At 40.0% G+C, this 13,777-nt stretch overlaps 1 protein-coding gene across 1 annotated transcript; it reads right to left on the bottom strand.

The window, feature by feature from the left end:
- Positions 1-186: 186 nt before the first annotated feature.
- On the bottom strand, positions 187-13,362 carry LOC108674089 (glucose dehydrogenase [FAD, quinone]-like). The gene is made up of 11 exons (XM_018161994.2): positions 13,181-13,362; positions 12,610-12,818; positions 12,232-12,421; positions 11,957-12,091; positions 11,030-11,151; positions 9,882-9,938; positions 8,966-9,079; positions 2,521-2,677; positions 2,271-2,431; positions 1,626-1,803; positions 187-416 (listed from the first exon to the last, which is right to left on the bottom strand). Exons 3-11 carry the CDS (start codon positions 12,365-12,367, stop codon positions 316-318), a joined length of 1,161 nt encoding a protein of 386 aa, XP_018017483.1. The 5' UTR covers positions 12,368-12,421; positions 12,610-12,818; positions 13,181-13,362; the 3' UTR covers positions 187-315.
- Positions 13,363-13,777: the final 415 nt, after the last annotated feature.

Genomic DNA, 13,777 nt, shown 5'->3' on the forward strand with positions numbered 1-13,777 from the left:
AAGGTCAACGGTAGCAAAGCTGCCAAAGGCCGCTTTCTTCCTTTTTCTTTATCGCTACGATTAAATTCGAGGAAGAAACAATCTAAAGATCAAATGGAGCTTTAAAATGTTCAAAGCAAACAGCCTAAAACTCCGAGCTCTAATTAGATTGTTTTCGTTCCTCAAACGAAAATATTTATTCTAACTTCATTAACCTCCTTGTCTTAAATTTTGTATTCCCACGCAATTGAAGAAGGACCAATTTTATTGATGATCCTAGAAAAAGCTGGATAAAAGCTTATTATATTTAAAGCCTGATGCTGCAACTTACATCACTTACATCAACAGAAAATTTATTCTCACCTGGTCGAAAAATTTAGCGCCCAAGCCCTCCCCCAGTGCCGTGGTGTTGCCGAGGACCATCACGTATCGAATGGCTAACACGAAACATATATAATTATTATTTAATTAACATATTTTAATAACTTATATCTCTAATTTTTAATGGCTTCTATATCGAGCCCTAAGCAGCAGTCTCAAACTCGAGGCCCGCGAAACAATCAAGTACGGCCCGTGGCCACTTCCGCGGTGCATATGTATGATTGGGGATGCATGTTAATGGCTAGCTTTGTCTAATGCCATCATACTTTTCATATTCCCATCCGCACGCAAGCATGCTACTGATTAAAGTAGCCTATGAAGTTAAATGTTTAGTCATAGGCGCCGTAATTAAGCCTATGACACCGCTTGGTATATTCGGCTTCATAGCTCTGAATTGCTATAAGAGCAGCTGTGCAAGTTTATGCTGAGCGTTAGTTACAGGGCTAGTTTATGAGTTAAATGATTGGCCATCGGCTGTGCTCCCTATGATTGTACGTTGTGCTTGGAGATTAAAGATATATGTTAGAATTTTTTCTGTTTTGTTATCGGGTTTGCCAGTCGCGGAAGAGAGTTCATTGTTTACCCAACTTTACTGTAGTAAGTGTGATAGGCCTAAAAATGTCGTCGCCGTCCGAAACGTGACAAATTGCGCATGAAAAAAGTTGTTTCATGAGAAGTGGGAAATTTTATATTTTGTCACACAAGTCGGCGAGTAACTCAGCTTTGCTCGCCATGTAACTCTAAGCCCAAGGAATACAACGTACGTCGACATTATGGAACATTGCATCGAGAACATAATGCTGGACAGTTCGGCAAACTGCGTGAGGAAAAAGTCGATCAATTGCAAGCATCTATCAGCAAACAAACTATTTTGAACGCGTCAACACAGCAAGCAAAGATTCTGTCAATATAATCTTTGTTGTTGGCGAGATGATAGCAAAGGCATCACAAACATTCACTGAAGACCAGTTTGTAGAGAAGAGTGTAAACTAGACTAATTGTAATTAATAATCATAATGACTTTACTTTAGCATTTGACTGCAGTGTAAGTGGTGTTCGTAAACGTTACTGAAATAACATTTTTCCGTGATGCGGCCCGCTGACAGGCCGTATACTTTCCAAAGCGGTCCTCTTTAATATGAGTTTAAGACCTTTCTCTAAAGTATAAGGGCTTTCGTAATTAAAACAGAAGAAACTGCGACGAACTATTGCCAACAACTAACATTTCACAATACGACTGTTATTACTATCACCTCAGTCCTCACATTTCAGGAGGATATCCACGTCGGCAGAATTGCTCAAAAAGTTGGGATCGATCACTGGAGGATCCAGAGGATTTTTGGAGCGCAGCGTGACGGACCCGCGACTCGCTGGCCGCGACACTCCCATGAATATCATGAACCCTCTTCTTCCTCCTTGCTTCTTCACATAGTCTTGGATTAACTGGAAAACATTGTAATAAGGTACAAGTGAAAAGTTATCGAAAGGGACCAGATAATTTACAATTAACTCTTGATAACTTACAATTTTGCTAGTGTTACTGGATTCATCCCACAACAAGGTGCTAACTACTGATCAGTACAAAAGATTACAAGTTAATAAATCATTTGAACAATATATTGTGATCCTATCGAATGTCTTGTCTGCATCTTCGGCCTCATGAATAGTAAGATTTCTTTAATTTCTGCCGCTTATTTATCTAGTCACATATGATGTTGTTTCATTATTTTGTGAGTGGACGAAGAGTTGATCGATTTCGTCTAAATTCTAGAAATTATCTTATTAATTCATCAGATTCGGTTAAAAATTTCGAATGTCAAGTCTAGGTTTTTCGTATAATCACAGGTTTAACTATGCTATTAATCTTTCACAAGGATACTTGCAACTAAATTTAGTATCCTTGAACTCACCTCATCAGTATACCCGTAATTAGGTGCGACCACCAGACCGAAATCTGCTCCCAACGTCACGGACAGGAATCGATATTGCACATCTTCTACACTTGGATCAGGATCCACACCCAAATTTACCATATAAATGCCAACCAATCCTATTGGCACGTTCAGCGGACCTGGAAGCAAAAAGGTCGTAAATTGCTAAAATTTAAAAACAATACTATTTTTCTTGTGACATATTTACAAGTGACTACATTTTACTCACCGTTCTTTTTGGTGCGGTAGGCTGTGAATGCCTCAGGAGTAAGGATCATCTGCACGGCGTTGCCTGCATTCTTCGTGATGAACCAAGTTAGCCCTGGCAAAGCCACGTGATCCTGCAGATTTTGCCCCACTCCTCTCAGATCAACGATAGGATGAATCTGAAACACATTTTCTACTTGTTGACATAACATAAATAATTAATTTATAGTTTTCTTCTTGCTGACATAATTGTGTTGACATAACGCAAATAGCGACATCTAACCACTATTATACTCTTAACAATCTTTCCAAAATCGTACCCAAAACTAGGGTACTCCCAGACTTAGGGTGCGGCCAGACAGAAAGCGAGAAAGCGCACGCGAGCGTAAGCGCGCTGAAGCGACCATATTATATTCAAACAATCCCATAGGGGTGGCCAGATAGGACGCGCGTTCATGCTAGCACCCGCGGCGCTTGCTGAGGCGCGAAGCTTGTAGATTTGTTGAGTTAAATATACAAGCGCGAGCACGCGCTTGTAGTTGCCCCTGAGACGTCGTCGAGGATGGCTGTCAAAACTTTGATCTGCTCCATCCAAGCCGTTGCGGCTATCTGGGACGCCTCGCACCCCTAGCAGCTGGTCTGATATGTGATGCAACGACAGAGTGATGATGTCGAAGTCGACAATAGAAAAAGATTTAGGATTTAATATCGACAATGATTTGAAATTTTTTGAGCATATTGAAGTTCAAGTTAATTAAGCCAATAAACGATTTGGACTGATCAGACGCTCTTTCGAGTTCCTAGATGCAGAAGCGACAAAGCAGTTGTTTGTTGTTGTCGTACGCACGAACTAAGAGTTTGGATACGTCGTGTGGTCACCGAAACTTGAAAAGGGCAAAAATTTAGTCGAGATTGTTCAAAGATTTGCAACAAGGATAATTCCGGGTTTGAAAGGCAAATCCTATGAGGAAACATTAACGATTATGAATCTTCCAAGCCTCAGCTATCGACGTCTGCATGGTGACCTCATTGAAATATACAAGTATACTTCAATTCTATATTGTATAAACACAAATGGCTTTTACAATTACTGTTGCATGTTCAACACTTGTTTCGATAGACTTCGTTAGTAATCTAAACTTTGCGGTCATAATGCCAAACGCGCACTAAACGCATCGCCGGGCTCTAGTGAGGCGATAGTTGAAAATTTTCTTTGACTTGTCTAAATTTTCTTTGACTGATCGCGCCACCTCGCGTTGTGTCTGGCCTCCTACACGCGTCAGCGCGCTCCAAGCTTCCGCGCGCTTCAGCTTTCTCGCTTTTAGTCTGGCCGCACCCTAAAAGCGTTGGCGCTTAAGGTGCTTGTACACGGGGATAGTGCAGACGGCTAGTAAATCTGACTAGTGTCGGTCGCTTGGTGACTATCCGGCTAGTAAGCCTGTACACACGTGGAGAGTAGAAGGTGACGCTATCTTCTCTTTCGCGCCCGCCAGTGCGTCATTAGAAGCCGTCGAGTGAGACTCGGGCACTTGCCGGCGCATGCCTCTGAAGCGGCTGAACCCCTATACACGAGGCTAGTAGCGTGGACAGTTCATGCGCCGGATGAACTAGCGGCTAGTACTATCCCTGTGTACAGGCACCTTTACGCACGCGTACGCGCGCTGACGCTGCAATATTATATGTATGTATTTCTACCAGAGTGGCACACTAAACGCATACAGGCAGAAGCTGCCTCAAGCGTATACAGGAGCGGCGCCGCGTGGTGAAAAATCGACATTACTCTAGTCTAGACTCTAGACAAATATTTCGACGCGGAAACTGAAAATGGCCGGGCCGCCGGACACGCGCGTGCACCCGTCACCCGTGCACCCGGGCAGTCTCCTTGAAGCAGCCATAAGTGATGGATATCGAAGCATTGCTCTCGTCACTTGAGGCGGTACCTGCAATCTGGGATGCCTCTCACCCACAGCAGTTATAGGACATACTGTACATCAGCAACCAGAGGTCTATGATAGGTAAGAACAGTAAAAAACATACAGTTTGTCTTCTTTTATTGAACGAAGAAAACAGATGTTAATGAACTAAACACCAGAAGTACTTGGGTATTCTTATTGTTTATTCAGAGCATAGGATTCTGCCAAGCAACTTTTCCTGCATCAGATATGAAATAATTCGTAATTTTTTCCGAACATCTGTTGCAATTCTAGAGCTGTTTTGGAAAAGAGGTAATTACGGTTTCATGTTGTTCATTTGATGCATTCAATTGAAGTTTCTTCCAAAGCTTGGCATGTTTCTATAACTATAGACGAAACTGTTGATTTCTCCATCCTGAATTTAAAAGCCAGAGATCGATACAAAGATCCAGTTGCAAGGTTTCTGAAGAAATAGAGTCAAAATTAAATTAATATTTATTACTTCATTTTTTTCTGTCAATTTCCAGCAGAATCAGCAAAAAATAAGTACAAAACGATGAGGGACAAATTTCGAGTGGAACTAAGGAAACTTCCGCATGGCTAGTCGCGGGAGTAGAATAGAATGAATAGAATAGCGGTTTCATCGTTTATTAGACCGTAGGCCTGTCGCCGATTCTTAACATAGCAGAATATTGACATCTTGTTGTGGTCTCGAACACGCAACTCACTGCTTCAATTTTTGCTTTGCTTAACCGCCCGGCCTCCTTGCCGATTCTGACCAGAAACAAGCGCACTGAGCTGAGATCGAACCCGCGCCTTTCTGCTCTCTTGGTACTACTCTGGACTTTAATTAACCACTGGGCCACCCGCTGAGATGCTGGACGTCCCGCTGAATCTTACGAATGCAAATGGCTTTATTTTAAAATGTGCTACTTTTTGAAGGGTCAAATGAGTGGAAATCAAACAATCGGAAATTTGTCAGAGATGACATCAAAGCAAACTTGCCCTGATGAAGTCCGAGTTAATGAGTGCGAGTATTACTTCGAAAACTCAAGACACTATGAAACTCAAGACACTGAAGATTATCAGTCGGAACTCGAAATGGACGGAATTGCGTGAAATGTTCATGAGCTCTCAAAGGAAGCTCCTAAGAAAAAGAGGTAAATTCTGAATAACTTTAGGGATAATTTCCTTCAATTAGAAAATGAAAAACTCGAATTCCTCAAAGGAAAAACTGAGCCTGACGACTGTACTCTCTTTCTCTGCAGAGCGTTATACCCTTTATGCAGAGTATGACAAAGAAAAAACAATGTCTATTCAAAATTAAAGTTCAAAAATTTGTGTATAACTTTTTTGCATGATGAAAACGAAACCGAATGTTTTGAAAGGAAAAAATTGTGCAAATTTGGGACAGGGATGAACATAGAAACATTTTTGTTTGCTCCTGTAGCAGTTACAATAATAAATAATATACGTTTAAAAATTACTTTTTAAAGACAACACTTCCAAAGAATCCAGTATCTCCAATCTTACAGATGTACAATGAATTTCTCATTTAATTTTCGAATATTAAAAAAATTAATTTTTCAATTTTTTTAATAAATTTTTTTAATATATAATTTTTTTCAAAATTATTTATTTTATTAATTGATTCATGCATTGCCTCTGATTTCACACAAGTGTGCAAAATTTCAGATCAATTAGACAGGTAAAAGTGTGTCAAATATCAGTTATAAGACTTGTAGCTGACAAAATTATTTTTTCAATTTTTTTAATATTGAAAAAAATTTTTTTTTACTTTTCAAAATGCATTGTCTCCAACTTTCCACAAGTGTGCAAAATTTCAGATCGTTAAATTTCGTTAAATTTCGATTACAAGATTTGTAGCAGACAGACAGACAGACAGACAGACAAGAAGTGAAGTTAAAGAGAAGTGTTGTATAATATACATTTAAAAAAAAAAATTTTTTTTTAATTTCTAAAATCTTTTATTTTGACATTTGATTCATGCATTGTCTCCAACTTTACACAAGTGTGCAAAATTTCAGGTTGATAGGATAAGTAGAAGTGTATTAAATTTTGATTACAAGATTTGTAGCAGACAGACAGACAAGAAGTGAAGTTAAAGAGAAGTGTTGTAAAAAATGAAAGCAAACCATTTCATTCTGTTACCGTATTGTCACTACGAGCCTTTCTTCTGGAGAGATCGAGGGCCTGAAATTTGTACTTTGTTTGTACACCTCGTCTGCCATCAAACTAAGGAGCTCATCGAATGTAGCCACTGTCATTCTTGTGTACTCTCTGAATCTTTCTGAGCTATTACGCAAATCAGGGAACAGATGATGGTATTATCCATACTCTAATCTGGCTCTCTTAATAGCATGAATACCGATTTTATCGTTTTCTATAAATAAGTACTTTGCATAGAAGCACTCTAGCTAGAAATTCCTCACTCGCAGCCATTTTGCACGAGACTGACTCGTCTACCCGGCGCAGCGTCTAGTTAGGAGGACACCGTACACGCGGCGCGGTGCCGCTCTGCTTGAAGCGTCAACTAGCGTACGCGAAAACACTTTTAGTCTGGCCGTACCCATATAAAGATACCGTTCGAAATAATCACTCACGAAGTATTTGAAATGTAGAAAGTACATCGTTTTTCCATGTTAATTTTAGATTATGCACTAGGTTTGCATATCAGTTATTTCTGAAATCCAATATGATACCACATGAATATTCGTTCCAATTCGCAAATAAATGTCAAGTTGTATAGTAAACTTCTTCTGCAATATTATCATATAAGTAGATAGAAAATAATACCTATGATATAGGAAAATTTTTAACCATAATATCTGCGTCGCCTAAGAAAAATAACCCATCTGCACTGTGGACAGATTATATATAATGCTGTAGCAAAGTCATAATGTTCAGGTTATAAGAAAACTGAAAAAATTCTAAGTCGACTTCCAATAGCAGGTTTACGATGTCGATACATCGTAAACCTGCTGATATTATATGGCATGTGGAAGCAAATGTTTTTAAGCAGGCAATACGAATATTGCAATACATTTAAATATGCAAATAAAAACGTAGTGGTGTATCTAGTTTGTGGCTCGGGCTGTCAAAAACCCAATATTTCAAGGTAATTTAAAACCATCTAATTTCCACTATCAAATTCCATTAAATAACTATATGCAATATTATGATTCCACCGACACCTCGAGCTCGTATGTATTGGCACAAATTAAGTATATGGTGAGCAGCAATTAATGATTCCTGTAAAACATATAACATTGTTATCTTGATACATAAAAATGCTGATACATAAAAAATGCAAATCCGGAAACTTTATAAGGCTCTAAATCGTGCATTCAAATTGCGATTTTAAAACTTACAACAGTGTTATTGAATAATTCTTGCTTTATTAAGTTTTCTTTTCCAAGCAAATACTCTAATAGAGAAGTTAGATTTCATTACAGATTGTTAATTTTTATGTCATATTTATAGAGATCTTCATTAAAAAAATAATCGAAACAAGATTAAGCGGCAAAGTATCTTCTCGGTCTCGATTTACGTCAGCTCGTAACGCATCTGGGCATGACGATGCGCATGAATTTCCGCATGACTATGCGTATGAATGCTTACGACAATACGCATTACGATGCGTTTGAAATTGCGTATGACAATGCGTATGACTGTGCTTTTGACTATGCTTATGACAATGCGCATTACGATGCGTATGACATTGCGCATGACTATGCGTATGACTATGCTTATGACAATGAGCATTGCGATGCGTATGACATTGCGCATGACTATGCGTATGACTATGCTTATGACAATGCGCATTGCGATGCGTATGACATTGCGCATGACTATGCGTATGACTATGCTTATGACAATGAGCATTGCGATGCGTATGACATTGCGCATGACTATGCGTATGACTATGCTTATGACAATGCGCATTGCGATGCGTATGACATTGCGCATGACTATGCGTATGACTATATTTATGACAATGCGCATTACGATGCGTATGACATTGCGCATGATTATGCGTATGACTATGCTTATGACAATGAGCATTACGATGCGTATGACATTGCGCATGACTATGCGTATGACTATGCTTATGACAATGAGCATTACGATGCGTATGACATTGCGCATGACTATGCGTATGACTATGCGTATGACTATATTTATGACAATGCGCATTACGATGCGTATGACATTGCGCATGATTATGCGTATGACAATGCGCATTACAACGCATATGATTACGCTCATGACGATGCTCGTTAGGATGCCTATGACTTTGCTCGGGACGATGCGCGTGGCGATGCGTATGACTATGCTCATTACTATGCGCATGACGATGCTCATTATTATGCGTATGACGATGCGTATGACAATGCGCATGACGATGCGTATGACAATGCGCATGACGATGCGTATGATAATGCTTATGACTATGCTCATGACAATGCTTAAGACGATGTTTATGACGATGAGCATGACGATGCGCATGACGCAATGCAGTTCAGAACTGACCCCATGGGAGCGAAGTTGTTCCTTAGGACCGATGCCTGAGAGCAGGAGCAGCTTGGGGGAGTCGATGGCGCCGGCACTCAGGAAGACTTCCTTCCTGGCGAAGGCTCTCCTCATCTGGTGGTGGTGACCAGCATTGAGGTGAACTGAATGATGATGCGATGTACAGTCTCACATCTACAGCTAGTGCCACGTGCGTTATTGTACGAACTTTGTTATAGAATTGACTAACTATTCCGTTCAACGATCGTTCTCCACCACGCGCGATCGATTTCAGAGGATAATATATTCAATTCAATTAATTGGCTCAAGTAATACTGTGGTAAACTAAGACTGAAGTTCTTCAGTAGATGTTCTGACTGGTGTAACGATGATGAAGTTTCTTCTATGTGCTCGTCATAAGTAGCTCATAAGTAGTATTTGCAGTGTGCATTTGGATAATATACAATCACATTTTCGATTACACAAACTAATCATAAATCGATAACTCATCTGAATTATTTGGGACGCTTGACGTTGCAACAATGCGCGCTTGAAACCTCTTGCTCAACAAATTCGCACACCAACTGATAGCATGAATGCCAGGAGGACCTGAAGCAAGCAACGCCTAATTAAGACGACCACTGCTTGTTACTAGGAGCCTGTGTTGCACTGCCTAATATTGAACTATTTCGGCTCAGTTCTATCAAATAAATGTACAATTAAACTAAAAGCACGTGACTGAACATCGGAGCGAATGTATGCCCCCGAAGTGAATACCGGAATTCAATAAATAACTATAACATCGCCCATTAATAATTTGGTTCAAACAGCCCATCACGAAGGCTTTTAGTTTCATAATATGAGTCATTGTTAATGACCTTGCACTTGAATACTTATGGGTGACTTTATTCCTAGCATGAAAATGTAAATTACAAACCTTGCCGTCGCGAATGTACTCCACGCCAATAGCTCGAAGATTGCGATCAATGATGACCTGGAAATGGTTGATTTTTAGTCACATTAGCGGCGATTGTTCTTCCGATCAACCTTACCGTAAAGAATAGACTGATTCGTATGAAAGAATGGAGAAAAAATAATCGTAACTCAAACATATTTCTCGTTTTCATCTCTTCAAACAAAAAATCAAAGGTTAACTCAGAGATAAAATTGTTTGTAAACAGCCTCCCCGATTACATCGTTGGCGCTCCAAGTATGAACACGTTCTTGAACAGACTAGATAAAGCTATGGAAAAATATATGTTCAGATTTGAAATGCCTAGTACCATATCGAACCCGGTGGAAGTCGAGTAGCTACTTGAAACTATCGTCAGTCGTGAAAAGATCCGGTCAAATGACACGATTTTAGATCTTCTGTGAACAAGTCACGAAAAGTTCAAGATTTGGCGGCAGGCCACATCAGGCCTATTCTTCAGAACCGATATCACTATATGTTATGTTATGTGGACTCTAGAATGCAGCACCGAGTGACTGCAAAAGGCGCAATATATGATTTGATATGAATTATGATGAGCTTACCGCGAACTATGATGAGCTTTACCACGAACTATGATGAGCTTTACCACGAACTATGATGAGCTTTACCTCGAATTTTGATGAGCTTTACCACGAATTGTGATGAGTTTTACCACGAACTATAATGAGCCCAACCTCGAAATATGATGAGCTTTACCTTTAATTATTATGAGCATTACCACGAACTATGATGATGTTTATCTCTAATTATGATGAGCTTTACCTCGAATTATAATGAGCTATACCTCGAATTATGATGAGCTTATCACGAACAATGATGAGCTTTACCTCGAATTATGATGAGTTTTATCACTAACTATGATGAGCCTAACCTCGAAATATGATGATCGTTACCTCTAATTGTGATGAGCGTTACCATGAATTATGGTGAGCTTTACCTCTAATTATGATGAGCTTTACCACGAACTATGATGAGCTTTACCTCGAATTATGATGAGCTTTACATCGAATTATGATGAGCTTCACCTCGAATTATGATGAGCTTTGCCACGAACTATGATGAGCTTTATCATGAACCATGGTGAGCTTTACCTTGGTGACCAGACTGCGGGCCTGCAGTCGCAGGTTGCAGCGGCGCAGGTTAGGTTTGAGGTAAGCGTCAGAAGCTGAGTGGCGCTCGCCATTATTTGTTGTCAAGTCGGGGGCGTTGTATCCTGCGAAATTCATCACTTTAATGATGTGCTTATAACTACACTTTCATGGTTAGTTACACCATCATCGGGTCGTTATAATTATGAGCTGATGTTCATGAACGATCAAGTGAACAGATGGACCTAGTTTCGTTTCTGCGGTTCCGACTGGTGAGTGGCGATACTATAAGATACATTATGGCCCTGAGATGTTTTTTTTGGAGGACACAACAAGTGAAAAAATACATCTGTTGATTCCACCTCCATAGTGATGACGAAAATTGATCGGACTTTGTTGTATACGATCCTCATCTTAAAAGAATTGTGAACTGTACGCCGGTTGATTCATAGACCGGTTCATGACTCACCAACGGGCTTTACTGAACTGGTGTAGCAGATCATGACTCACCAACAGGCTTTACTGAACTGGTGTAGCAGGATCATGACTTACCAACAGGCTTTACTGAACTGGTGTAGCAGGATCATGACTTACCAACGGGCTCTACTGAACTAGTGTAGCAGGATCATGACTAACCAATAGGCTTTACTGAACTGGTGTAGCAGGATCATGACTCACCAACAGGCTTTACTGAACTGGTGTAGCAGGATCATGACTCACCAACAGGCTTTACTGAACTGGTGTAGCAGGATCATGACTCACTAACGGGCTTTACTGAACTGGAGTAGCAGGATCATGACTCATCAACAGGCTTTACTTAACTGGTGTAGCAGGATCATGACTAACCAACAGGCTTTACTGAACCGGTTTAGCAGGATCATGACTCACCAACAGGCTTTACTGAACCGGTGTAGCAGGATCATGACTCACCAACGGACTTCTCTGAGTTGAAGTCGACCTCTTCGAGTCCAAGTTCTTTTCCAGCCGCCATGAAATATTTTGTGAACGGCGAGTCCCACCTCAAGCTCTCCACGGACAGTGGTCCGGTTTGACTGTGATATTTAGCTGCGAATAATGATGCCTTCTGTGAGGTCAATAATGGTGATTAAAATTACCTTTCCAATTTGCTTATTTTGGACAAATTAAATAAACAACGTATTGTAGGTCCTATTGCTATTTCATTGAAATTCGAAAACGCAACTCACCGTATTTCTTCGCATGTTTTCCTTTGTAATTTTCCATTTTTATGTAGAATGGCATAATGGAGTCGTAGTCCCAACCCGTGTTGCCCATCTCAGCCCAAGTGTCGAAATCCTTCCTGTTGCCCCTTATGAAGGTCATGTAATTTATGGCACTGCATCCTCCGATTACTTTCCCTCTGGGAAAAAATGATTCCTGTTGAATAAAAGTTGGGTGAGCATTTCGCGACCAGCATAAATTAAGGTTCAATTGATATATAAAAGACTATTCTTTTTTTTTGTCATGTATGGGAGAATTGAAGCTTGAATCAGCTTTCAGTGGCAATACCTATGCCACTCATAGAGATCATTGCAGTGTACTAACAAGTGGTAAAAAAGATTTACTTGATTTTTGAAGTTGAGTAGAGCATGTCTCTATGGAGCAATTGTATAGTTATAGTTGTATTCGCTGTCCGATCCAATGGCATATGTTGCAAATGCTGGCACTTTGCTCTCCGGGGGCGGCTGCCCCCCAGCCTCCAGCACCAGCACCTCCCAGTTCGGGTTCTCGGAGAGTCGCGAGGCCACGACGCTGCCTGCGCTCCCGCTCCCCACTGTCGGCGTCAAGAATTAATTAGAATGCAGGTCATGTCCTTGCATGCAGGTCAAGGAAAGTTTCCTTCCATGTTGTGCTTCAATGCAGGTCATGGAAATTTTCAGTTAAAAAGAATCACTACTTAACTAGTATGATTTATAATTTTGTAAGTACATTCGTGGTAATTGATATTCTCACACTATCATCATACGATAAGTATAACTCAGTGTGTAAGTCATCATACGATAAGAATAAGTCATCTTGCGATAATGACGAGTTTGCCTAGGGTGGTTCCGAAACTTACTCAAACAGAAAACTGCTTGACGAATTTACACACGAAAGTCGATATTAAACTTCGTAAATAATCTATCGTTCGCTCACCCACGATAAAGTCGACGAGTTCGTCCTGCTCTAGGGTGGCGGTGCGGTATGCCGTCATGGTGATCAGAGAGCTCGCTAGAGCAGTCAAGGCCCCCAGCACGAATGAGTTGATGAGCTGTTGTAGCATTGTGATGCCGTAGCGAATAGCTTCAGTGAGACTGATTAATTCATTCCATTTGTAGACTCGCACGAGTAGTGACTTATTTATCAATGAAAAATAACATTTCAATTTAAAAATTGCATCATTATTTTACGATCTGTCACAGAAACTTTGAAAAATAATTTTTATTTTTTTAAGGGATTTTTTTAATTAATAATAATTTAATTTAATAATTTAATCTTTTTTAATTAATAACGACCCGATAATCCCAAATATGCCACATAAATAAAACTTAAAGCTCACAACTTATTTCTTTACAAACCTTCTTCAAAGCTTGCAGCAGTTCGAGTGCACTAAACGTCAGGAATTGACGCGCCTTTCCGTCTACACTAGGTAATTACAAGGAACATTCCCAGATGACTGGAACTTTAGGGCTGGGAAATATTAATTTATTGACTATCAATGAACTTGATGAACTTCCACTTGAACAAGAACTC

Source organism: Hyalella azteca, unplaced genomic scaffold (assembly GCF_000764305.2).
Source record: "Hyalella azteca isolate HAZT.00-mixed unplaced genomic scaffold, Hazt_2.0.2 contig10344, whole genome shotgun sequence".
NCBI lineage: Eukaryota > Metazoa > Arthropoda > Malacostraca > Amphipoda > Hyalellidae > Hyalella > Hyalella azteca.

What these genes read in the sequence shown, in the direction of transcription:
- LOC108674089 (XM_018161994.2), bottom strand. Translation starts at nt 12,367, where the DNA reads ATGACCTTCATAAGGGGCAACAGGAAGGATTTCGACACTTGGGCTGAG. An exon ending in CAACTCAGAGAAGTCCGTTG is followed by an intron (nt 11,152 to 11,956) that starts GTGAGTCATGAT and finishes TGAATTTCGCAG; the next exon opens with GATACAACGCCCCCGACTTG. An exon ending in CTACCGCACCAAAAAGAACG is followed by an intron (nt 2,432 to 2,520) that starts GTGAGTAAAATG and finishes TTTTGCTTCCAG; the next exon opens with GTCCGCTGAACGTGCCAATA.